Source organism: Rhipicephalus sanguineus, chromosome 10, assembly GCF_013339695.2.
Source record: "Rhipicephalus sanguineus isolate Rsan-2018 chromosome 10, BIME_Rsan_1.4, whole genome shotgun sequence".
In the NCBI taxonomy this organism is placed as follows: Eukaryota; Metazoa; Arthropoda; class Arachnida; order Ixodida; family Ixodidae; genus Rhipicephalus; species Rhipicephalus sanguineus.
Window position 1 is genome coordinate 8,323,364 of NC_051185.1, and position 26,425 is coordinate 8,349,788.

Genomic DNA, 26,425 nt, shown 5'->3' on the forward strand with positions numbered 1-26,425 from the left:
TCCCCACCCCCGCCTTTTCCACTCCCAACAAATCATCTGGGTGAGACTCCAGACCCGAACTCTTCCCACTCCTCAAGTCCTATCCCACTTCCGCCCCATTTCTCCGGAGTGCACTCTCTGTGGAGCGCAGCCCGCCACCTTAGCCCACATTCTCTTTGGCTGCCTTGCCGATCCTACCCCGCAGGAGCAGCTCGCCATCAGAACGTGGGAGAAAATCCTTGAACATGGAAGGAAATCCTTGCGTCGCAGGATCTGGACGCACAGCTTCGCCGTGTGGGCCAGTGCCCTGACCCTGCGTGGTCTGGACACATACGCGCAATGTGATGGCCGTGTGGTGGTCCAGGGTCCGTAAAAGGCCCAAACTCGCTAGCTCAATAAAGTTTTTCCTTCCTTTCTTGGACCGAGGTTGAATGAAGAAAATAGTGGTGTTACAACAGCAGCCAGCATTAGCCAACAGAAGCGTGTACTGGGTCTTCTACTCACACGCACAACCGGATACTATTGCATTTTCCTCAGACTCGAACATTTTTAGTCAAACTGGAACTCTGCAAGTCTGTGCATCGTGAATGGTGCTTTTGATCATAAACTGTGCAGAAGGTGTGCGTGGCTGCATCTGACACAACTTCCGCCGTATAAATGCTGCAGTTTCTGGGGCAGAATTTGCCAGCAGCTTGCGGCAGGACAAACACCAAGGAGGCCCGGGGTACCCCGTGAACGTTCCCGCGTATTATGGAACAACCGACCCACAACCATTTTTCTCTCTGCTTGGGTAGTTGAGCACTCCGCGGAATCGAGGTCACCGTTTCTTTTTTTTTTTTTTGTTCCTTTTCCGAAGTGGGGCCTTGTGCTGGCTACATTTAAATTGACATTTCATAACCGAGGGGAACAAACTTAATACGCACCGACTCCAGCAATACCCCGGACATGTTTGACTCTGAAGTAGCGATAAATATGTTTATCTGAAAAGCGATAGCGAGGAATTGCACTGTACCGCAACTAAACCACCACTTGTGCGACGTTTATGGAAGGGATACAAAGAGCAGTCGAAGCCAGTGCTTCTAGTTGCTATGGGTTTTTTTATAACAAGGCTATACCTCATGTTATTCACGAGACTTCAGAAATTGTTAGCAGCCGTGCTACACACATGGGAAACAGCGTAGTGGACGTCTTGGTTTAGTTGCACAGCGAAATATAAAAGAAATAGCTGCGGGAACAGGGTGCGAAAGCTGTGGTTCCTGCTCCTACGAAGTTTTGTTGAGTGATTTCTTTTCCTCAGACCAACTGAACATTCCCTATACTACGCACACACACAGCACAGTCCGCTCTCAATATCGTTTCCCATGTGCCACTAAGTAAATGAAACACTTCTAAAAATAAGTTTCCACTCAATTGGTGAAATTTATATGTAACAAGATTGTAGGTATACCACTCAGTAACACTCATCTGGAACAATAATGAGAGTGACACAAGGAAGAGCTGACATTCAAGGACATTAATGTCACTTAGTTCTAGCGTGCTTCACTTCGACAAACCTATGCGGCACGAGATTACTAACAGAACATTAACAAAGGCACCCGACACCCGACGTACCGATGACGACGTGCACGGAGTCGTCCCTCGTCAGGTACTCGACCAGAGGCGCCGACACGTAGCCCGCGCCCAGCACCAGTACCTTCTTCATCTTCGCAGCCGTGGCACTCTGCGCCTTCTTCATGGACCTGCAGAGGGGAGACGCGTTTATATACTCTGCAGATAGCAGAATCCCTCTTGAGGCCCTGCTCAGATAAGCCTCTGGTGCAGCAACGTTCTTTTTCGGGCACTAAAACAAGGATGATATCGCGAAGTCGTAACAGCCAGCTTGGCGCTATTCTTGGAATCGAAAGGGAACCATCACTACATTCTACTGGTGCTAACGTATGAAGTCCTAGAATACGAAGCAGAAACTTGGAGCTCTCAGGCTTCAAACGTGAAGGCCCGTGCAACAAGCGGTGGATTGAAAAAAATTGGGGCCGCTGCGCGCTAAAGGTGAGAAGAGCGAGGAGAGAGCGTAGCTGATGGCATTCGCTTCCTCCTTTCCCTCCCCTCCTTCTCATTCTCACTTCCCTTTCCCACCCCTCGTTATACTATGCTATATCACGGCCGTACTAGAAAGACGCGCGCGCGCGTTCCGTCATACGGCCTTCGCAATTGATAATAATATATGGGGTTTAACGTCTCAAAACCACCTTCGCAATCGAGTTCAACACAATGGTAGCGTTTCTCCTCGGTTAGCGCCACTGCTCACCGCGAGGGGCGCAGCGACCCTGCCCTAGTTAGAGTTACTGTATATGCTACATTAAAGGTAGTATATACAGTAAGTCTAGCCGTAGTTATAGGCGTTTTTGCTTGTTGCTTGCCGAGAACATGGAGGAAAAAAAGAACACACGTGAGCGCACTCTCAGTCGCGAACGCAACGGCAGGGTCGCAGCGACAACACGGTGTTGCGGCGGGAGGTGGAAACAGACGCATTGCGAAGGCCGTACGTCTTTCCAGTTCGGCCATGCTATGCTTCACCATTTACCCTCCTCATTTCCCTTCTCACCCTCACATCACTCACCCTCACCCTCACTTCTATTTCCCATCCCTTGACATACTATAGTATACGTGGCTATGCTATGTTTCCTTTCTCACTCTTTCTATCTATTTCTCTCTATCTCCATTTCATTCTCTGATTCTTTCTCTCTTCCTGTCATGCTCTGTTATTTTTCTCTGTCTTTCTTGCCTTTCTTCCTATCTCTTTCTCTCGCCCATCCGAGTTATTGAATCCCACGCCGGACAGATCGGTGCCTCCTCACTCTCACTTCCTTGCCCACTCCCTTGCTATGCTATACTATACAAGGCTATGTTATGCTCTGCTAGCGTGCCTGGATAGACGAGTAGTTAAGACGCTCGCCTTTGTACCGTGGGTACGCGGGTTCGAATCCCGCCTCGCCAAGAAACTTTTTGCCAAGAATTTCTCTTTCCATATTTTTTATCTCTCTCTACTCGTTCTCTCGTCCATCAGAGTTATTGCATCCCACGTCGAACAAATCGGCGCACGTGTTCTGGGAGCGAAACAGAAGATGAAGAAGAGGACGAAGAAGAAGACGAAGAGTGCGCGTGCCGGTTCATGATGATAATTTGTGTTGGCGACTAACTGGGATAGCATCGCTGTTAAAATGACAAGCGTAAGAAGCAGCTTAACATATTACATTGCATTCTACATTTGCATTCTACAAAGGCCGCGGCATTCCAGTAGAGTGCTTAGGCACTGAAGTCGCGTATGTCAGAAACACCGGCCTCTGCGATCTGTGTGCGTGCAGCGCTCGCCTTCCTCTTTCTAGTACCGTTCCCTCATCCCCAGTCTAGAGCAGCGAACCGGATATATATATAATTCTTCGAAAGGCATTCCATAGCAAAAAGACAAGAAAGTTACCCGCCAATATAGAAGGCTTGACGAATTTCGGGGGGGGGGGGGGGGATTTGACTTCCCCCCCCCCCTTGCCTACGCGCGTGCGTGCGTGCGTGCGTGTGCGTGTGTGTAATGAGAGAGAGAAGTGAAGTCTGTGTCGGCACAATCCACCGTCCCAAACAGACACGATAAAAGGCCTACATGTGCCCACGAATTTGGCCAAGTACCGGACTTTCGTTTCGTGCTCCGAGACTAAAACTTCTTCGACTGACCTTGACGTGTTGCGCAGGTCCTCGATGTACTCGTAACTGGGCGTCAGCTTTCCGTTGCTGGCGATAACAGCCTGCGCAAGGAAAGAAGGAGAAGAGTGCGCACGCGTCAGCATGTCGTGAAGATAAAACCACGTGCAATCGTCGACTGTAGTACATAGATATATGCGCCAACTGAATACGCACCCCTTCGACGACTGACGACATTCTGTGTTGAGACAGGGGCTTCGTCGCGTCCGAGGCAATCTGCAAGAAATACACGTGTTAGGCTCGGAATCATCGTTTAGAAAGGCTGTTAAGCCTAGCGGAAGACTCTCAGACGGTCAAGAGTGCGGAAACAAGTGGCAGAATAGGCGTATTTTGGTCAATTTAGGAGTATCGATCCACACCTAATGATCTGCATTGAGCGTATGCATAACAGGAAAGTAGAATCATTGCAAGCAGACGGAGGCAACACGAATGTGTATGTAAATAAACATAAAAATGCAAATTTTCTGTGAGCCACGAGTCTTTTTATTTTTATTTCATTTGTGAAAGAGAGCTTTTTATTAAAAGCAGAATAATCAGCCAGCATATATTCGCATATACTTGCTATACTGCAGGAAGAAGAGAGGAGGGGAAAAAAAGGGCCCAGAACACTGTGGGCAGAAAGGAGGAGGAGGAAAGGTATGTATAAAAAAATAAGGATAACATGCAAGTCTTGTAATAGCTGTACTAGGCGATGAATGGACAGTTTCTCGATAGTTCATGTAAAGTATGAAAAATAAAACAAGAAAGGAACACTTATGGGCACAACGCACACTCCCTTGATTGAAGGATCAAAGTTTGCTAAGAAAACCAATATAATCGATCGTTTGGGAGAGATGTGATGATTGCAGCCACCATTGCATGATATCGTGCTTCAGCTGCAAGATAGCACTTAGCGCGAAATCTGCCTTAGGTAGATCAAAGTTGCGATAAGAATTAAAATGAACACCGACCACGGAAGTTCACGTAAAAAAAAACAAAAAACAGACGTTTCGGCTCTTGCACGGGAGCCTTGTCGTCACGATGAAAAATGTATGCGCAAACAGTCCGATTATGCACGTTTTAAAATATGACGTAGGCGACGTGCGTACACGTGTGGGAAGTTGCCGTCATTACGATTAAGTACGTGTGCCGTTGCCTGGATTTTCATATATTCAAGATAAAGCCGAGAAATTCAGCTTTTTTTGTGTGTGTGTGTGTCTTCGCGTTATCTTCGCCTTATCCCAGTCTTTTCGTGGCGAGTTGCTTCTGTGGTTTCGGCCAGCGCGCTCGATGAAACCATATTTCTTACCTCATACATGCTGAAAGTCTTTGCTGAAAGTTGCCTGTCTCGCCGACGTAACTACGAAGACGTGAACTTTCGTGGTCGGTGTCCCTTTTAATTGTCGTATTGTCCTTTCTCGACAAGACGGGTTTCCGTCCGACTCTCGACTTTTAAGTCGCAATAAATTGCGCTCAGTGAATTCCTTCAGCGTTTGGTATGGCGACTACCAACAAAACTTACAATGTCGTTGATGTAGGGCATCAGCAGCTTTCCGAAATAGTCGGTCGCTTCCAGAGGCAGCTGCGTCGGCATGTTGTCGATGGAACACACGAGAACGCCGGGGCCCGCGAAGCTGAAAGATGCGGGAAAACAAAATGGCGCTTTAGCGTCACTCGGGTGTTGCGTTTAATCTAAAATCTAGCCGCATCTAACGTATGTCTACCGGGAGCGCATGCAACTTTTCTCGGGCATGTCAGATTTTAATGAACGCCTAAAGTTGACGGAAAGCGGACATGCAGGCTTCAGGCTCTGGCGATACGTCAGCTTTGTTAATTAAATGACAGAAGGATATGACGGGTCACGTTTAAGTCACCTAGTTTATAAGTGTTCATTCCAAGTGCAGCGCTCGTCGAAAAAAAATAAAGCCATGAAAGTATTCAAGCTTATCAACCGCTATCCTACGCTACGCAATCCACTATGCATCTGACAACTAGGTGCTCACCAACTCTTACGTTGTCGGCTGCAAAATAAAATGAAGGAAATCTAAATCAAATAATTGCTTATCAGGAGCTAACGATTACAAAAAAATAAAGTGACCTAAAAGACTTAATGCCAAAGCAATCTTACAGGGTGTGCAATTCAGAGTCACTGCGTCACCGTGCACCGTCAAGGTTTCAAGCATCGATTCGAAAGAACTTTGTCCCGTCGCGACGAAAAGTTTGCCATTGTTTCTTAAAGGGGCCCCGCAACACTTTTCCAGGTAGCTATAAAATGACCTCCGCGGCGTCCGCGGTAACTAGGCAGCTCACGATGTTCAAATCAGCCAATGGCCGTGTCCTCTGCGTATGAGACGCATTTGATTTTCGGTATATGGCGTCATTTGTCGAGAAAAGAGTGATTTCTAGCTGACTTCGGAGTTTAATTGTAAGTTTCCTGCCACATGCCGCGCTTTAATGTCTGGCCCACGTGTTCGCAGGAGCCTCAACTAAACCGATCGGCAGCATTTCCTGACCATGCTTAAAAAGTGTTGCAGGGCGCCTTTAAAAACCTGGTTGCTATCACGTGAATTTTATCACGTTATCACGTGGGTTTATTAAAACGTGCTGGAATTCTCGTATAGCAGCACCAGAATAGGACCGTGCCAGAAAGCAGCACGACTGAGGAATTCTATCACCGAAGCACGGACGCTGTTTAGCAGAGAAATTCGCGCATACCTCTCGGTGTTCTTGTGCTGGTCGGCGTCATAGAGACAGAATGGCGCGTCGATGGTGGTGCACTCGTTCATGAACTCGATGGAGCCACCGGGGTCGGCGCTGATGTCGCAAATGGCGAGCAGCCGGTGGGGCAAAGACGGCGCCCCGGCGCTGCTGGGCAGCCACGGCGTGTTGGTGGGCTGCAGGAGCCGCTTGGCGTCTGGAATGGTCAGCAGCTTGGGAGAGTTGACCGCCCAGTAGATGCCGTTCACGATCACCGACGCGTAAGGAGCGATCTGCGTGCCGAAGACAGCGATAACGAAAAAAACTCAGGCGGGATTTAGTGGCAAACGCGAGACAAACTCGTTATCTTTACATTTAGTTACCTCTAACTACACCATGTTACAAGCCAACGCTGTCATTTGCGAGCGAAAATGGTAGGCTTCGCATAGCAGGATTCAGGCCAAATTGTAAAAAAAGATCGTAAACTTCCTATTTTGTCCCTCTTAATGCTAACACATCAAAAGTTTATTTCTTCACACTGCTAGTGCGAATACAAAACGCCGACGTAAGACAAGGTGTACTAGAAACCATAGGCGTGCAACAGGTTCTCCATTAGGAGAGAAGGGAAGGCGGAGTTTCACCGCTGCGCCACTGTGCAGAATAACACGCTACTTGCGCTGTGTAGTTTCACTTCACAGTGCAAGTAGCGTGTTTCCGCTATAAGCAGTATTTCACATTAAAACTGTTTTCTGAGACGCTTCACTTGCGTGCAAACATATAGCATTCGAAAACAGCGACTCTTGCTATGGCTTCAGTTTTTTCGCCGGCGAAGTCGACGAAGTGCTGCCATTTCTTCATATACGAGGGCAATTGTTTTGGGCTCTATGTGTACAACTGAACTTGAATGTACAGTCGGACGTTATAAAAGGTAGGGAGCGAAGGTATAATGCTGCAAAAGTTGTTATAAATGCTCGCACTACCTTACCCGCGTGAGCTAGAAAGCAGAGCGCGCGACAGAAAAGCGACCCCCTGAGTGGGTAGGTGCCAATCATCCCAGGAGCATCATCATAATCGAAGATGTAGTCATGGCGCAGGAACGGCCCAGGATACCCACAAACGTCCTCTGGGAAGTGCTGGACGACGCTCTGAATCCCGTCGCCCGGATACTGACGGCCGTCAGATGCTGCATGCTACTGGTCATCGCCACGATCAAACTGAGCCCCCAATTCCTGGACAACGGAGGCGCCACGCTGCCTTACACGCCGCTGCCGGACACCGATGGGCAACTGTCCTTCAACCGAACCATTAATGCCGTGGCCAACGCGTTACTGATGCTCGGAGTGATCATCACCACGACCGTGCTCATGGTGGCGCTCTATTACTACCGCTACTACTCCGTCATCGGAGCCTGGATCACGCTCGCCTGCGCCATGATACTTGTCATGTCACCCATCACCTACATGGACATAATATTCAACAAGTACAACGTGCCGGCCGACATATTTTCGGTCGGATTCTTCGTCTACAACTTCGTGGCGGTCGGTCTGGTCGCGATTCTCTCCAAGGGCCCGCTGCTGCTGCAGCAGTTCTACCTGGTCGTCGAATCTTCATTCATGTCTATCATGCTGATCAAATTCCTGCCCGCCTGGACCTTGTAGGTCGTGCTGTGCTTCATTTCTATCTGGGACCTCGTCGCCGTCCTGGCTGTCGTCGGGCCACTCAGGATCCTCATGGAGGTGGCCAAGGAGAGGAAGGAGGGCCTGCAGCCGGGTCTCTTCTTTGCAACCGGAATAGCGACGCGGCCGCAGCGCAGGTCTTCGAGAGAGCGACGCTCCCACGGTAGCGGGACGTCCGAGCAGCGACAGTCCGACGATCCCGGTCCGTCATCGCAAAGGCCGTTGGACGTCCGGTCCCCCGAAGGACCGCGAGACCGCAGGGTGTCCCATCGAAGACAGCCGTACACTGGCTCCAGTGAGCCGGAACGTTACCATATTTCCGAAGATCAGACTGCGCCGAATATCAGGCGAAGACGAGCAGCTGCGGCTAGAATTCCGCGATCTCCAGACCGACATGACCAAGTCCACAGTCCGTCCGTGGACTTGGAGGGAGACTCCACTTCGGAGGGTGTCTCGGACGATGAAAAAAGCCAGGGCATCAAGATGGGTCTCGGAGACTTCGTCTTCTACAGCGTCCTGGTAGGCAGGGTGTAGACTTTCGGTGACTGGACCATCGTATGCATCTGCTTCGTTGGCATCCTGACGGGCCTCTGCGTTACGTTATTCATTCTGGTCATCACGCAGAAGGCGCTGCCGGCGCTTCCCGTGTCCGTGGCTATTGGGTTAATTTTCGTCGGTTTCCACAGACTCATTCAGAACTTCACGAACGAACTGTTCGCGAAGCAAGCGTCGATATGAGGCCGTGATCCGCACAGGGTACACCGAATTGAAAAAGTGGTTACGCGATATTAAAGAACGACAATCCAAACATACGCTGTCGGGTCAAAGCGAGACCAAAAAGGGCCGTATGTCCTTTGTTATGGTAGAAAACCTGATTCGAATGCGCTGGCACAGAAGTGATAACAGCGATGTTTGCATGGTGTCGTGTTTTAGAGGGGCACGTGATTAACCAAATATGCGCTATCGAATTTCAACCGCTGATACCTACTGATCATAATGACAATGACTTACGTCCTTAGAAAAGGTTGAATAGGGCTGTTTGAATAGTTTAAAAGGATTGATTGTTGGGCAGTTTGGTACTGTAAAAAGAGAACTAAAAATGAGGACACAAGAAAAGGCGAAAACGTGAGTGCTGACTCACAATTGAGGTTTTTTTTTTAGGAAAAAAAGAAAAATCCAAGCCCGCGCGGAATACGCAGCACGGTCACAGCGAAAGCTGAAGGTGCGGCCTTTCCAGAGCCCGTTGTAAACGTTCTTGGGGCGAGTACTGCAAGTACAGTTGCAAAGTGCCCACTACTTCATAAATCCCAATTTCGCTAGGTAGGGAAGTGCCCACTGGGTCATTCATCATTCCGCGAAGAAGCGAAGTTCCTGCATTGCGTCTGTAAGGCATCATGTCCACTTCAGCATTTAATGGACGGCGTAGAGAAAGTTTACTTTCTAGGCAGAACTAAAAAACTTGGAGGACGCTCGAGCTTCGCCTTCAAGAGTATATAACGCGGTAGCGTAACCGGGCCCCTTTCCCGTCGCCTCCTCAATAGCTAGCCCGGCTTCGTTTCTCGGTGGACACCTAAACCGTGCCACAAGAAAAGGAACGTCTTTGCCCGCGTAAATTGGCCGTTTCGAACTATTCTAGAGCGCCTACTGCAAGTACAGTTGCGAAGGACCCATTACGACACAATTCTTCCTTTTGCGAATTGGCGAAGTACACACTACGCGTCCCTAAGAAAACATGCGGTCCTGCGCCGCTGTACACGCTGTTGATGCTATTGTAATGATGATGAATTACGCCTGTGTGCCTTGTAATTGGTGGGCATTTAAATCAACCACTCTTTGCGCAATTCACATGTTTTGACGCCTAGTGAAATTCTATACGCTTCTGCCACGCAATATTACATGCGTTGCACTCTTCGCACTACATGACATTCATATAGTGTGTTTTTTTCCGAAACAATTTCGACCACGGGCTTGGCTCTGTGGTAGAACACTTGCTTCCCACGCAGCATTCCTGCGTTCGATTCCAACTCTAAGCGAATATTTTTATTATTTCTTTATTTGCATTTATCTCAAATTTTCGCTCATAACCGCCGACACTGACACGGGAATTTCCGCGAAACGAGCTATTGAACGCTATCGCGTTGACACGCTATTCAATTCGATGCTTTGCCAATTCTACTAAGTGGGCGTGCATTACGATCAGAAGAAAAATCAAAACGAATGTCATCTGCTGTATTTACAGAAAGCGCCGAGAAAGCGCACACACAATCGAGCACGACAGAGGATTAAGCGGTGCGATAAAAACTTCCAAAGCTTATGACGCACTCGGGTGACTCAAAACGAGTGTGACTAAGAGATCGCTGGGAGCGAAAAAAAAAAAAAATGTGGGCAGTTTGCACTAAGTCGCGCAAAGCTTGGCACAGCGAAGCACGGGCCCGTCGTCGCTCGTACTCCCCGTCGACCGGCACGTCTATGCGCGGCTTCCACCTCGGGATTACGCAGCCAGGCTATGCACTGTGGAGCGGAGGTTGCGCGCAAGGTCTCCGTCGGTGGGCGTGGCTTAGCTAATGCACATGCGCGGCTTGTACAGGTGGTGCGGTGTCTGGCCGCTAGACGACGCGATGTTCGCTTCCTCTTTTTTTCGTTTTTCTTGTCTCTACTTCTTTCGCTCTTTTATTTTCTTTCTGCATTTCTTTCTCTCCATTTCTGTCTATCATTCTTTCTGTGCTAAGCTTTACTCTCTTCCCTCCTCCTTTCCCGCCTCATCACCATCACATCTTCTTCTCAAGCTCACTTCCCTTTCCCATCCCCTTGCTACACTATACAAGGCTATGCTATGCTCTGCTAGCGTGCCGAGTGGTCAGGACGTTAGCCTTCGGATCATGGGTACGCGGGTTCGAATCCCACCTCGTGAATTTTTTTTTCGGCAAGAATCGCTGTTTCTTCCCGTCCCTCTTACTCCCTTTCATTCCGCCTATTTTTTCCTTTCTATCTCCCCTTCTTTCTCTTTCTTTCTCTCTCCGTACTCATTCTCAGGTAGACGCACAGTGGCACATGCCCGTTAAGATGATAGTTTTCTGCGATTGACTCACAAAGAACGATTTGCTAAACAGCTTTGCTGTTAAGAAAGCAGCATTAATCAAAGAAAGTAGAAAGGTTTACCTGGGTGATGCGACTATGGCCTTGTACTACTCAACGTGTGGGAAAGATACTGTAGGAACTGCCGGTACATGTCTGACAGGTGAAGCTGTTATGGCGAAGCTTCTAGATAATACAAGTTTGCTGTGAAACCTGCACTGGTGGAGAATTTGACCCTGCTGTGGGCATGAAGTATGGCTGATGATCTGACTGTTTTACAGAAAACAATTAGCACCAATACATGGGGTGCGCGTGCCATCGGTTTAGATTTTTGAACAACGCGTAACATGCACTTACAAAGACAAAGCAGCGAGACAGTCGCGGTCGCTACGCAAGATGACATGGCCACGACTAAGACACTGACTGATATCACTCAAGAGAGCGAAATAAGGGCAATGGGTTAAGCTCCGGCGGTTTTAAAAAGCGTGAAGTTAAACTTAGCTGTTTACATTCGGTAATATAAATATTAATGAGCCGAATCTCATAAAGTTAGGTCAGACCGCCCGTGAAGATTATTGGGCCCGTACGATTTTTTGTCATAGCTGCAGCATAGGAATGACAAGGAACGTGAGAGTAAAACTGATTTGCGCAATAAGTGACGTGTGGTTGCATTCTATGCAGTGTTTTACTTTACATTATTCTATTTCTGGACCGCTTCATCTGCGGGCAATCGTAGCAGTCGAAGACAGCGATGCTTTCTGCGGGCACCGTGTCTTTTCACCCCCGGAGTCGACGGAGTACATACAAGGGCAAATGCTTTAAGTTTACAACTGAACCTAGTTATTCAGTCGAAAGTAAAAAAAAAGAAAAGCTTATGTCAATCTCCCTGGGGGGGGGGGGGGGGGTCGGCACTGGACCACTGCAATAGGGGCACATATGATGCCGTATGTAATTATATAAAGGAATGCGCGCTAGGGCGCCTCCCACTGGGTCTCATTAAAGTTACTTGAATCAATCAAACAAAACCAAGAGACTGCCATGCTAATGTTACAAATACATGCTTATGTTTTATTTCTTCTTTTATTTGCTTTATCTTTAATTACTTATTTAAGTCCCTTTTTTCATTAGCATTCAATAAAGAAAACGTAAACGCCACTAATATTTTCGCTAGCCTACAAATTATCTTTATAGGGTTTTCTTTTCTCGTAAATTCGTAAATTCTACTACTGCACGATTCATGGCCGATCCCCCGTGATGGGTTGAGCCATTATTCTAGGAACCAACCAACCAGCGGAAATTTTAGCAAATGCTCGCGCCGCCTTGTCAGCGCGAGCGAGAAAGAAGAGTGCGGGAGTTCTTTTTATGTGTGCTTGTCTTTTGTGTTAACTTAGTAGTTTTAAATATTCATATCTACAATTCTTGGCCAATCCCCCAGAGTGGGTATGAGCCATGTGTAGAGGATCATCATCATCATCATCATCAAAGCGTGCCGTTCGAAGCTACAGTCATGGCTGAGGAACGGCCGAGGATACCCGCGAATGTACTCTGGGATGTTTTGGACGACGCGCTGACGCACGTCGTCCGGATACTGACGGCCGTCAGCTGCTGCATGCTACTGGTCATCGTCACGATCAAACTGAGCCCCCAGTTCCTGGACAACGGAGGCGCCACGCTGCCTTACACGCCACTGCCGGAGACCGAAGAGCAGCTGTCCTTCAGCCGAGCGACTAACGCCGCGGGAAACGCGCTCCTGCTGCTCGGAATGGTCATCACCATGACCGTGTTCATGGTGACGCTCTACTACTACCGCTTCTACACCATCATCGGAGCCTGGATTACGCTCGCCTGCGCCATGATACTTGTCATGTCGCCACTCACCTACATGGGCATCGTGTTCCACAAGTACAACGTGCCGGCCGACATATTTTCGGTCGGATTCTTCGTCTACAACTTCATGGCGCTCGGTCTGGTCGTGATTCTGTCCAAGGGCCCGCTGCTGCTGCAGCAGTTCTACCTTGTCGTCGAATCTTCCTTCATGGCGATCATGCTGATCAAGTTCCTGCCCACCTGGACCCTGTGGGTCGTCCTGTGCCTCATTCCAATCTGGGACCTGGTCGCCGTCCTGGCTGTCGTCGGGCCACTCAGGATTCTCGTCGAGACGGCCAAGGAGAGGAAGGAGGGCCTACAGCCGGGACTGGTCTTCTCGACCATGGTCGTGGGCACGTTTCCCGGAATGGCGACGCGGCCGCATCCCGGCCCTTCGAAAGACCGACGCTCTCGCAGGACGTCCGAGCGGCGACAGTCCGACGATGCCGGTCACTCTTCGCAGAGGCCGTCGGCCGTCGAGTCTCCCGAGGTACCGCCGCTCGACCGCAGAATGTCATACCGAAGGTCGTCTGACACTGGCTCCAGCGCGCCTGAGCCTTACGACATGGCCGAAGATCAAGCCGAACAAGCTATGGCGCCAGCATCTGCGGCGGGAGTGGCGCCATCCGAAGGGCAACCGGACCAAGCCCGGAAGGCGTCGGTGGACTTGGAGAGAGATCTCAGTTCGGAGAGCCTCTCGGACGAGGAAGAGAGCCAGGGCGTCAAGATGGGACTCGGAGACTTCGTCTTCTACAGCGTCCTGGTTGGAAAGGTGGCGACGTTTGGCGATTGGACCATCCTGTGCGCCTGCTTCCTCGGCATTCTTGTAGGCATCTGCGTGACGCTCTTCATGCTGGCCATCATGCAGACGGCACTGCCGGCGCTTCCGGTGTCGCTGGCTTTCGGCCTGACTTTCGTCGGCTTCCATGAACTCATTGAGAACTTCACGAACGAGCTGTTCACCAAGCAAGCGTTGATATGAGGCCACGATCCGCACAGGGCACACTGTCTTGAATATATGTCTTATGGAAATTAAAGAACGGTCATCCCGACTTACGCTCTGTGTAGGAAATCATATCGACATAGAAAGTGTATTTGCCCTTTGTTACGATAGAAAACTCAACTCGAATGCGCCAGCGGAGCAGCGATAACCGCGTTGTTTGCACGGTATTGCGATTTAGAGACTACATTAGTCCTATGGTAATTCAATGGAACGTATTCGTGATCTCATTTCAACCGCTCATATGAAATATCATATAGTGACCATGACTTACGTCCTTGGAAAAGGTGGAATAGTAGCGCTCGGGGAACTGGTCGCACTCTTCAGGGTCGTAGTGGTCATCCTCGATCCTTCGGTAGTGATCGTCCCTGCTGACCACAGCGCCGTAGACTTTGGAGATAGCTGAAAGAGGGACGCACTAATGACTTCGATATTACGCTTAAAGCTACTGAGAATGATATGCAAGACTTCAGCAGAATGCAATTATCGTTTATGAATAAGGAGTCTGTAAATGAATGTGTTCTAGGCCTCGTTGGCTTTCAGTATATGCATTCGATTAGTGGATATGGTATTGATTCCTTAGACTGATTATGTCATCTTGCTGGGCTTGACATTTAATCTCTCGGTCCTTTGGGAAGAGCCGAGCCGCATGAGATCCTAACCTATTCAAGCGCTTGTTCGAAGCCAAACAGATATAACGTGGCGTTAAGATTAATTTTCGTACGTACAAGCTCAAAAACAGATTTCAGGCCGCTGTATTGAAGCAAAGGGAATTCTGTTGTTAAGTTTTCTCCCTTCGTTTGTCTTTCTTTATTGCTATAGTGAAATAATATTCCATAGGCACTCTGTTAAATTCGACGTTTGAGCCCTTTGTACATTCATGCAGCAGTCAGAATTCGTTAGCAAGCAAGCACCCGTTTTTAAGAAGTCTGTTCACTTACCGCCCTGTTCGCATACTTCACGTAGGTCTCTCGGATCGACCCATTCGCAGGGAAGCGACTCGAATATATCCTGTGCCCCCTGAAATGGAAAGTACGTTTTTACTAGTATTATACTCTGCATAAAAGTTCGCACTTATTCGTTAAGTAAAAATGTCTGGACACTAGCTGCATAAACGGCAACTAAACATCCCCGTTTCGAATTTTATGCGTCACCATTTACACTTCACCCATTTATACTTTATTTATACTTCACCATTTATACTTTATACTTCACAAATTAACTTTTACTAATTACCTCGGTACTCAATTGGCTTTGAGTGTATCATATGAATGCATGTCATGCGTTTTGTACCGCTCTCGCTCCCCGAGAGGTCACGTGATCTTTTGTCTTCGCTTCTCTCAAGCCGGCTTTTCGTTCAAGACCACGTTCTCATGGTGCGTACAAGTATTTCGCGTTAAAAAGAAAGGGGGGGGGGGGGCATACGCTACCTGAGAGACGTTTCCAGATCCCGTGAAGACGAACGTGAGCGGCCCGATGGAGCGGGGCATCATTCCGAGTGCGATCTCGTAGCCGGCATCGCGCACGGCCTGCTTGGCCATGCCGCTGTTGCGGTAGTTGTGCGCCGGACCGATGTGCTGCGCAGCGAGAACAGTACTGTCAGCAACTTCGAGAACGGGAACGTGAAACGTCCTACGTGCAAGCGAAAAGTGGACACGGAAACATTTCTTAAACCCCTAAACCGTTTTGATATTTTGAGAAGTTTTCTCCATAACATGCTTTTTTTAAAGTTAGTATTGAATACCTGGCTTCTAAGGAGCAATTTCTTGCCGTTCAAAAAGAAATTGAAGCACATACGAAGTCGGATTAGCTTAATGAAGTTTATTGTTATGGAAAAAAGGCCGGCTACCTTCTAATAATTAAGAATAAAAAGAAAACAAATGCCTTTAGAAATTTTCTGCGTTCTGAAAGGGGTTCCATCATTCTGACAAGTTTTAATCATTCTGACGACGACGAAAAGGCTTTGCCTTCAAGCGGACGAGCTACATTCGTCCAAAGCGGTTCGGGGACAATTCCTCAAGGAAGAGCTTTGCTCGTCCTAAACGGCGAAGTGGTTGATATACTGGCATTTCGTTCGGTGCCACCACAAATTTCGACAAGGATAGCGTTAATAATAGTAATTGTCGGGTTTTTACGTCCGAAAACCAGCATACGACTGTGAGGGACGCCGTAGTGGAGGGCTCCGGAAATTTCGACAACCTGGGGTTCTTTAACGTGCACCTAAATCCAAGTACACGGGCCTCACTTATTCTCGCCTCCACCAAAAATGCGCCCGCCGCGGCCGCGAATCGAACCCGCGACCTTTCGGGTCAGCAGTCGGGCACCATAACCGCGAGGACCACCGTGGACGGGTTGAATGAAGATAGAGCTGAACTTTTGTTTACATTGTTGTAACAGCGGATAACCAACAGTAGCAGACATTGATCAACATTGGCCATCGTTTAGCCTCCACTAGACATTAGCTAGCGCTGCTTGTACACGGGCAAATACGCTTGGCATGCAAGTGGACAGTGTAAAAGTGACTAGCTAAGAAAGGCCTGCACTCGATATTAATAATGTTGTTAGGGTTTTGTCCAAAAAGCACGATATGGTAGTGAGACACGCGGTAGTGAAGGGCTCCGGAAATTTTGCCATCTGGTGTTCTTTAACGTGCACCTAATTCTAAGCGCACGGGCCTCTAGCGTTTCGCCTCCATCGTAATGCAGCCGCCGCGGCCGGTATACGGTTTGTACTCGAGAAAAATTTAATTCGGTCAGAAGTTATCGTTATTGTCGACATCTCAACCCGCTACGGTGGGTGGAAGACGCACAGCCAGATGCTGTATTTGAAATGTGGATGTGTACGTGGGCGTCAGTGACGGATGTCGGGCCAGAACCAAAGCAATGAGCATTCAGCATTGCAGCTGGCGGAGCAATGTTCTGACCTTCAAGTGATACAGCAGTTGTATACGTCACGTCAGCTTTTTGTTATTGTTTTTGCACCGCGACATCTGCGCACCTTTCGAAGCAAGGGCTCAGCTACGGACGACCTTTACAACAGAGCTCTTTTTTTTTAATGTCTGGTTCAGCCTCCCCAGCGATGTTGGAAGCTACGGTATGCTTGTATACATATGCTCTCATGTCCTGGAACAAACACACTTACGTCAATAATTCAACTTCGACACTCGCTCATATTTGTGCTCTTGATGTAACCGTGCGTCCAATGAATTCCTGTTGAATCAGCACTTGTGTGCAAGTTCTGGAGTTGTGCGAGGAAACTTCAGTCAGCACGGCATTGGGAGAACAACCCACGCATATTCCTCGAAAGGAAGTTATACAGTTTAAGGGTTCATCTTTATGCACTATGACATTACGTGCACTTTTTTATGTTGTGGCTAAAGGCTATGAAGAGTTGTGACTGGGCCATTTGTAATGGGTGGGAAGCTTTAAACCACCCACTCGTTAGCAATTCGCATTGTGTGACGCCTGCTGTTATTTTGCCCTTCTGCCACGCTATATTACGTATGTTAACGTGATTCCTTGCTCGACATGAAGACTGTATAGGGTCTTTTTGTGACAGAGTTCCAAGCAACTGGCGTGGCTCTGCGGTAGAATACTCGACTGCCAAGTAAAGGGCCTGGGTCCGAATCCCGCTCGATCCTGGATATTTTTTCTCATTGTTCGTGATAGCGGACACGGACACCGGCGGCGGCGGGCAACTACGCCACCAAAATCGGTTGCTGTTGTGACCTCATAACAGCATTCGCTGTAAAAGAAAGTCCGACAGGGCCTCCAATGCGCCACTCCGAGCATGCGGCACAGCCATTCAGGAGGACCATAGTTTCCTAATACACCAGAGGGAAAACTGGCGCTAGTGTCTGGGAGCTGCAACGCATGGCGCTTCAGCCAGCATGGGAATGATGGTTAGTACACGGATTTGCCTAAGCTTCGTTCTTTCGGCTCCGTTTTGCTCCGTGTGGCCTGCAGCCGCTGCAGCAAACGTTCAGCAGTTCCATTTCACCACGTTGACATTTTTACGCTCACCGATACAAATCGGCTCACGAATTTCACAGCTATCCATTCTATTATCCAAAACAAAAGCCAAAACACAATAATAAAAAGAGCCACAAGTGCGTTCCAAGCCGCAAGCACGAAGATTAGGCAAATCTATACTACCCATCATTCCCATGGTGGCTGAACAATCGTAGCGCCAGAGTTCCCTCTAGTAAGTATTGTAGGAAACTACGAGGAGAACGACGCAAGCAGGTGAATTCCTACTTGTACAAGTAGTCTTATGATAGTAAAGATTTAATATAAAAACAAAAGTTGTGTTATTTGCTAATTTCATTATTCTAATTTCTATTCGGGATAACGATTAAAGTGTGACCTTAATGTCCAACTAAAAAAATTATTGGACGCTTTCCTTTTTACGTGTTTTTTTTTGTTTATCGATAATCAATACTCAAAATACTTTTTAAAAATTCATATAATTCTTCACCACTTCCCCAGTGTGTGTATGAGCGAAGGTAGAGGGTACAACGACAACACCTACCATGAACGGTGTGTGATGACCCAGTGCGAGCAGTCGCAGTCCGAGCCCGTGGAGGATGTTGATCATGCCGGCTTTACCGGCGTACTTTCCGAAGGCCACCACACGCGAGCCGTTCTCGTCGCACATGCGCTCGTAGTCGATGAGGCGGATGTTGCGCTCCAGGATGACATCCAGCATGGGCATGTTGGCCTCCTGCGCCTTGATGGTGTGTGAGAAGAAGACGTACGTCTTGTTCGGGTGAAGCTGGTCGATGGGAACCTGCTTGACGCCGATGATGACCGGCACGTCGCTGATGTCTTCGCGAACCTCAGCGCCGGCGTTCACGTAAGCCTGTCGGGTGGCAGGAATCACGCACGAAATCAGTATTGTTCCACTTGAGCAGGGAAGTTAAACCATAACTGCTAGAAGCTGAACACTTTTTCAGTGCCTTAATCGTTTCGGAATATTTGCAAAATTTTATGCAACGCTAACAAGTGTACTGTTTCGAGAATCCACACCCAGAGCACTTAGTGCTTCTACAAGTCGTATCTGTTAGAGTTCTAACACATGACGCTAAAGATTCCATATTCGCTTTTTCCCGCTTGTTCCAAATCACATTATTCACATTGTGCACATGTTCCAAATCACATTATTCAAATAATGCCGAGTATACTTCACAGCTGAGCTGGATAACATACAGCTCAGTACAGAGCTCTGACATATTGCCTTACGAAAAAAAAAAAAAAAAGACAACTGTGATTAGCCAAACTACTTTCGCAAGCTTCCAGCTGTATTAACAACGTGGCTCTCACGACTGCACTGCAGTGCTCACTAATACATCACAAACGCTGTCGCGTTAAGAAGTCTCTGCAAGCAGGATCTTGCCTGAATCGGGTATGCCCTCCTGTTGGAAGGCTGCACGTAAACTTTGACGCCATTCTTGGCGAGCGCCCGGACATGGTGCGGCGCCAGCGGAGCCCGGCGTTCCCACAGCGATGCATCTTCGCGCCGGATGGCGATGGTCTGCGGTTGGGAGCAGTGACAGTAGGAGCACACTTCACTGACTGATGCACGCATGGAACATTTATTTTTGTTCCATATCAAAGGCCCGACGTCATTACACAAGGTAGAAATATATATAACTGTCTCCAGTACACCACTCATAGACAGCGACTCGAACAAGAACTTTACTTGCTGGACTCTGAGTGAACTTTTTCATTAGCGAAAATACTAAGCCCATTGCCATCAGGGAGAAATCGCAAAGCAATGAAAGTGCTTCAACGTTTCTTTGAAGACACCAATATTCGTGATGAGTATTGAGTGAACTACATCGAAAGTGTGCACCGTGCTTGTATGTATGCTGTGTTAAAACGAGTGAACTCACCAAATGCAGGAACTGTACATTTGCAAATGTATTCTTTTTATCCCTTAAATTTTATTTTTATCCTAACAACCAAGTGGAAACGGGTAACCATCGCCAAAAAAAATAGCGACCATTTATCTTTTTTTTTTATTTTCAATAAAAAAGTACACGTAAATGAACGATGTAAAAAAGGGGAAAAAATTCAGTACATGTTTAGACCAAGCATAGCGACAACATTGGTTAGAAGCGTTTTACACTCTCAGGTGCACTGCAGCTTTTCCTCAGATAAATTTTAATCATTCCTGCAGGGTGACGCAGAATGTTGTTACCATTCGACTAATCAGTGAACAATGTTGAATTAGTGAGCCCCTTATTTCGACATGCATGCTACACTGGCACATTTTGATTGTTGAGGAGAGTGTGATTTCGGCTTAGAACGGCACAAGTAAATAAGGTATTACGCATAAGCATGATTCAAGCTCCTGATGTTGTGGCGAAGAACGTACAGGTAATTGCAAGTGCACGGGTGCTTTTTGCATCTCACCTGCATGAAATGCGGCTGCTGTGGCTGGAAATCGGACTCGCATCGGCTAAGTTACCGCGGGGCGTAAAAGCCACCACGTTTGGTGCTTCTAACAGTGCAGGCACGATATCGATGTGGATTCTACTGTGGACTCTAATGTGGATACACAATGTGACCCTCAGAAGTGCGGCGAGGACAGGCGATAGCTTTAATTACGTCACAGTGGTGGCGTTCAAAAAGAAAAAGATTAACGGCACATGCGGTAAATTATCTTGACGGCCTCCTGGCTATAGCTGCACTCACGCGAGATACTTCAATCATACTTCACTCAGAGGACGAGAACGAAGAAAAAAAAGATCTCAAGAAGAAAGCACGTGTACAACTCACCTTGTGTCTCGCAGAACGCAACTCCGAGGAGCAGCGAGATAGGACAACCTTCAGGCAGGGCAGCCGGCGACCCTTCAGCATATGCAGCATTTTATCTGCGAGGAACCAGCGGGGGGCGTACAGTCTTCGATTAGAATAAAGTCGAACCGAACCAGGGCAGCGTCAAACGAAGCAATAACCGGCTACTATTCGTGTAAGCCGAAACTTTCAATCCACTCGTCCCGAATTCCCCGAATCTCGAAGACACACAAGCACAGGATGGCATATCTAATTAAAAAAATATTAAAAATTCTCGGCCCGCATTCACAAAAACATCTTACGCTAAACTTTTCGTGAGAGAATATTTCGGCCAGTCTTCATGCGGGACATGTATCATGAGCGAAGCTGACTAGCCAATTTTAAAACGCACTTACAAAGAAGTTTTGTGAATTCGGCCCTGGGGTCTTAACGTACCAGAATTACGATATTATTGTAAGGCATGCCCCGTGGTTGGGGAGTTAACTCAAAAGTCTACGAAAGGGAAGAAAAAGCCCGTGCCCTTTCGTCGAACCCGAAGCTTTCAATTTACACAAAATGTCTTTCCTCACGAGCATACTCACGCACAAGGCACATTCAGGTACACGCGGGAGAAAAGTATCGGGTAACACCGTAAATGTGTCACCCTGACCTTACGAGCCACGGTGGAAACAGATGAAGGTTAACGATGTCAAGCTAGCAACGCAATACTGGGTGGGAACGCCGCAATCGTAGAAAGAACTTCCAAAACATCCAGAACGCACTTCAATGAAAGGACGAATGTTGTACTACACTCTTCGCTGTACGGCATATATCCAAGCACACTCGCGCGTACCGCGCGCACACACGCAGATGTCACGCACCTTTAGGAGAAAGCTCCGTCTAATGAGGAGAAAATTCACTGCGATTTCAGTGCAGTTCGAGCCAGAAATCGGCGTACATGACCTTGTTCCCCGCTGCGCCGAGAGTGAAAAGATTGAGCGCCGCAGATGCCGCTTATGCCGATTTCCTCCTCCCCCCCTCTTAACAGAAAGAAAGAAAAAGCAATCGGTGACGTCACGACAGACGCGATTCTTCACTCTCCCAGCTATCGCTCAGAGGGGAGCGCAATTGTACTACGGCATACTTGCGTGCAGCGTCGAAGCCTGTTACGAGACTCGTCGCATTAAGAGAAATCTTATCACCTTAGGGGACTGATACACAACAGCGGGCGTATCTATGGGCTGACGCGTTTTAAGATATTCCCGATAAGGGAAGTAGTGTGTTTCGTTTGACCGCGTTCCGGGCGCATATGGAGGCTTGGTGGGGCGTTACGCATTATCTCCGAGGGTTTGTCACGTGACCGTAAGAAAAACGTCAGTATGACGTCAGTGGTATAGCGGCATGTCGTCGTCGACTATGGTTCTGGCGTTAGTCATCATCATCAACAACCTGACTGCACCCACTGCAGGGCAAGGGCCTCTCCCATGTTCCGCCAATCAACCCTGTCCTATGCTTTCTGCTGCCACGTTATACCTACAAACTTCTTAATCTCGTCTGCCCACCTAACTTTCTGTCTCCCCCTCGCGTGTTTGCCTTCTGGCATTAGTGATCCTGGCTAAAAAATCACAGCCCAAGCAGATGATTAACTAGCGAAGCTCAAACATGCGACCTCGGTGTTTATCACTGAATTAATGCCGGCGGTTCATTAAAGTCTTTCTCAATTATTGGTTACGCCTGTCCAGAAATATTAATTGGCGCTTGCACGCCCTCGTGTTCCGTTCTTCATTCTTAGTGGTCCAGTATTTTTTATTGAGTAGTAGGTTCTGCTGTGACCAGCTCTGCCGTGAACTATATATCCTTGCGCGACTTAGTGCGACCTGCGCTATCTTTTCTTGATTAGTATATTCACGAGCTACACAGACGTGAGTGGTCTCGAGCATATTTTCGTGATGCACTACATACAATCACCATTGTGTTAAAGCATAACCGTGGATCAGAGTCTTTTCGGAACAAATTTTCCGGAATCGGCGACCAGATTTCCGTCAATCTGGAGGTCAGTATCGACATGGTTCTCGAAGCCTCACGTCAAATCCTCTTCAGAAATGATCCTTGCATGAGATATGGGCCTTCTTTGAAATTCATTTAAATGACAACGTTAGCTGTCATTTTGTCACCTCTCCCCCTCCCCACTTTCACACCTGCCAACCTTCTTCACCGTCCCGGTCCTTGCGGGAGACTAAATTTTATGACTGCGGCCCACTAACTGAGATGAGTTTGAGACTGTTGGGGTATGGAAGCAGGCTCTGCGCGCAGGAGTGTTTTGCAAGCTTGACACGAGGAACTGTTGCTTTTGAATGATGCATGACTGACATGCGGAAACGGCAATCGAAAAACAGACTCTGCAAACACGCAATTTTTCGCGTATGTTCCCGGTTAATGTTTCATATCGTTCTCGTTCTATATTTGGCTCGTTATATGGTGAGTGCGACGCTGCGGACGCGGCGCGTGGGGGAAGGGGGTGGGGGTGAAATTTATTGACTGCTTTGCTTCGAGCGCGCAGTTTGTTTCCATGTTTGAGTGTTAAATGTTACTCACTCTAGGAAATCGGTCGGCATGATCAAGGAAGCAATTAAAACATGACTCGATAATGCGTCACAGGCCACCACAGTGGCACAGTATTTACGGTCCTCGGCTGCTGACCCGGAGGTTGCGGGCTCAGTAGATGCGAAGATGCTAGAGACCCGTGTATTTAGGAGCAGGTGAAAGGACTCCAGTTGGTAAAAATTTTCGGAGCCCTCAACTACGGCGTGCCTCATAATCATATCGTGGTTTTGGAAAGTAAAATCCCAGCGATTCTTTTATTATCGATAATGCGTCATGACCTTGCCTGAACTGTGACGTCAGGATGTTACCACCTGACGTTGTGGTAACGCGTCAGGTGGTAACATCAAGTGGTAAAAGCCAGTGCTTTCTTCTGTTTGAATAATGCATTTGCATTTTAAAAAAGCCACACCTTAAATACTGTTCACAGTCAGGCATGAGCAGGACGTTTTGGTAGTCCCCGTTATATATCGGACGGGCCTATACGTCAAGCGATAATTCTGTCTTCCACTACGTGTGTCGCAAATATGCGAATTGCAGACATAGCTACATCTGTCCGTTTGAGGCTGGAAAAACTCATGTGCGAGTTACCGTAGCTTTTCAAGAATAATGTCACCGCCCTTACACCCTATGGAGATGGTTGACCAGCGAGGTCGAAAAGGGCGGCACGGTGTTTATCATGGGGTATCAGGGAGCCGTTCCACTATGTGGAGCTGTGCTGCACAGTGCACAGATGTGACACTGAATTTTGATGAAAGCCGCAGAAAGGTACATAATTTTCATGAAAAATACAGAAATTCTCGTCTGAATGTAGCGTATGCTCCTTTAAAGCTTTCCATTTGAGCGGCATGCGTCTTTTTGCCGAGACATGCGTCGTTTTGTCCGGCTCGCCGCATGCGCTTGGCTTTTGAGCACGATCTCGAGAAGCCACTTGAGCAGCATGCACATTTTTGTCTCAATCTCAGTTTAACGACACTTTAGTGGACCAGTGGTGAGTATAGTGCGGTTGGCCCAATTTATGTGGCACACACTTTTTTTGCCCGCGGACTTAAGTGGAGCGGTGGTGAGTAGATAGGCTTATCCAATCTGTGGCGCATACTTGCGCTAGGGACAACCTGCTTACGGACATCCGTTTCACCTTGGCATATGCAGCTTCACCGTAAATATGCAGCTTCACCGTTGTGTTTGTGCATGTCGACATGCACAAACACAAACAAAAAAAAAACATTTATTCAACGTTTCTAACGGAGACCGGTCCTTTTCAATAGTGGAGCTCACAGACACAGTCGCTGGATTTGTACACGTTCGCTCTGAGAGAGGCGCGAGGAAAAAGTTCTATTACAGTAACAAGAAATTGGCCACTGCACCGACAGAAAAAGAAGTGCTCACTTGCAGCAAGAGGTGGAAAAAAGAAACACAAACAACAGCAGCAAAAAGACCGTAATGCTACGCATAGTATCAGTCTACGCTGTCAGCTTAGACATCGCTGCACATAACTCTGGATAGATGACGTTCGGTAGTAAATGTACAGCGGCGGGCACTATACGATAATGGCACACGATAAGCCAGCAGTCGTGGCGCGAGCTCAGCGTGTCACAAGGGTGTCGTCAGGAGCCGGCGGTGAGATTGCCGCGGGGCCGCGATATCACACGAGTACCGGGTGTGTTCCAGGGCATATCGAATTGAAGTACCAGCGGCAGATATCTCACCGCTGGCATCGGTCAATATCGTAAGGCAGCTTAGCTGTCAAGGCGCGCAAGCTCCAGAGGGAGTTTTAGACGAATATTACTAAGAATTTCTCAGGTGATTCGAGCCGGAACCCGTGTTCCACAGGTGTGGAATATCAGCATTAGTTCGAACTCTCACGTTGACGATTATTACACCTGTAAAACATTGTTTCCAACATTTCTGTTTTAGAGCATAGTAATCTACTTGATTCACATAATAATCGGGACTGGCTGCTGCGATAAAAAAATTCCTTAATCTAGTTCACTCTCTGGAAGCCGACAGAACTTTGCTGTGCGTTTTATATACTCCAATTATTGCCGCAATGCCAGTGTTTCCTGAACACAGGCTAACGTCGATATATCCCGTCACGGAGCTGCCTGCGTCTGTTCCATAACTTTATGGCACTAATGCATTTTTGAAAGGCCAGCTGTTATCTGAGCCGGCCTTCGTATATTCCGCAGCAGTGATCGGTTGTACCATTAGCGCATGTTTAAATTATCGCTTTCTGGGGTTTTATGCGCCAGAACAGCGATATGATTACGAGGGGCGATGTAGTGCTATAGACTCCAGATAATTTCGACTGCCTGGAGTTCTTTAACGTGCACTAAAATCACGCAGTAGACGGGCCTCTAGCATTTCGCCTACATCTAAATGCGACAGCCACGGCGGGGGTCGGACCCGTGTCTTTCGGGTCAGCAGCCGAGCCCCGTAACTGCTGCGCTACCGCGGCGGGCAACGCATACATTAATTATTTCGTCTCCGAACAATATATAGCAGCGAATAAAATTTCTTCCATTTTTTTTCGGGGTGTGTTATACGCCGCCGGTAAAAGAACTAAAAAAAAAGAGATCCAGTGCCCAAACAAGTTAAATCATTCTTCTGTTTCATAAAAAGGCGGAGTTTCGTTCATTGTGATGTCTACAAAATGATACCAGAGTAAAGCAGGGGTAAGTTGGGTATGCAGCGCTCAGAAAATTTCGGGAGATGTTCTGGCACCTAAACAACCCCCCTGGCTACGTCGCTGCTTAATAATATTTGTTTTGGGTTTTACGTCCCAAAACCACGATGTGATTAGGAGGGAGGCCATAATGGAGGGCTTCAGAAATATCGACCACCTGGGGTTCTTTAACGTGCACCTAAAGCTATGTACACAGGCCTCATGCATTTTCGCCTCTATCGAAAATGCAGCCGCCGCGGCCGGGATTCGATCCCGCGACCTTCGGGTCAGCACTCGAGCACTATAGCCACTAGACCATCATGGTGGTTTCCGTACCTGCTTAAAGGCAATAAAGAGC

At 48.0% G+C, this 26,425-nt stretch overlaps 1 protein-coding gene across 1 annotated transcript in view; it reads right to left on the minus strand.

Annotated features, from left to right (window-relative positions):
- Positions 1–26,425, minus strand: part of LOC119406956 (alpha-aminoadipic semialdehyde synthase, mitochondrial) — a 52,146-nt gene that overhangs the window by 12,160 nt on the left and 13,561 nt on the right. Inside the window, exons 3-13 of the mRNA XM_037673768.2 lie at positions 20,805–20,899; positions 19,417–19,554; positions 18,553–18,882; positions 15,453–15,599; positions 14,964–15,042; positions 14,297–14,424; positions 6,424–6,698; positions 5,231–5,342; positions 3,886–3,945; positions 3,703–3,773; positions 1,591–1,718 (exon numbers count right to left, since the gene is read on the minus strand). Of these exons, the coding sequence (XP_037529696.1) occupies positions 1,591–1,718; positions 3,703–3,773; positions 3,886–3,945; positions 5,231–5,342; positions 6,424–6,698; positions 14,297–14,424; positions 14,964–15,042; positions 15,453–15,599; positions 18,553–18,882; positions 19,417–19,554; positions 20,805–20,894 (1,558 nt within the window). The 5' untranslated portion in view covers positions 20,895–20,899. The remainder of the gene's footprint in view (positions 1–1,590; positions 1,719–3,702; positions 3,774–3,885; positions 3,946–5,230; positions 5,343–6,423; positions 6,699–14,296; positions 14,425–14,963; positions 15,043–15,452; positions 15,600–18,552; positions 18,883–19,416; positions 19,555–20,804; positions 20,900–26,425) is intronic.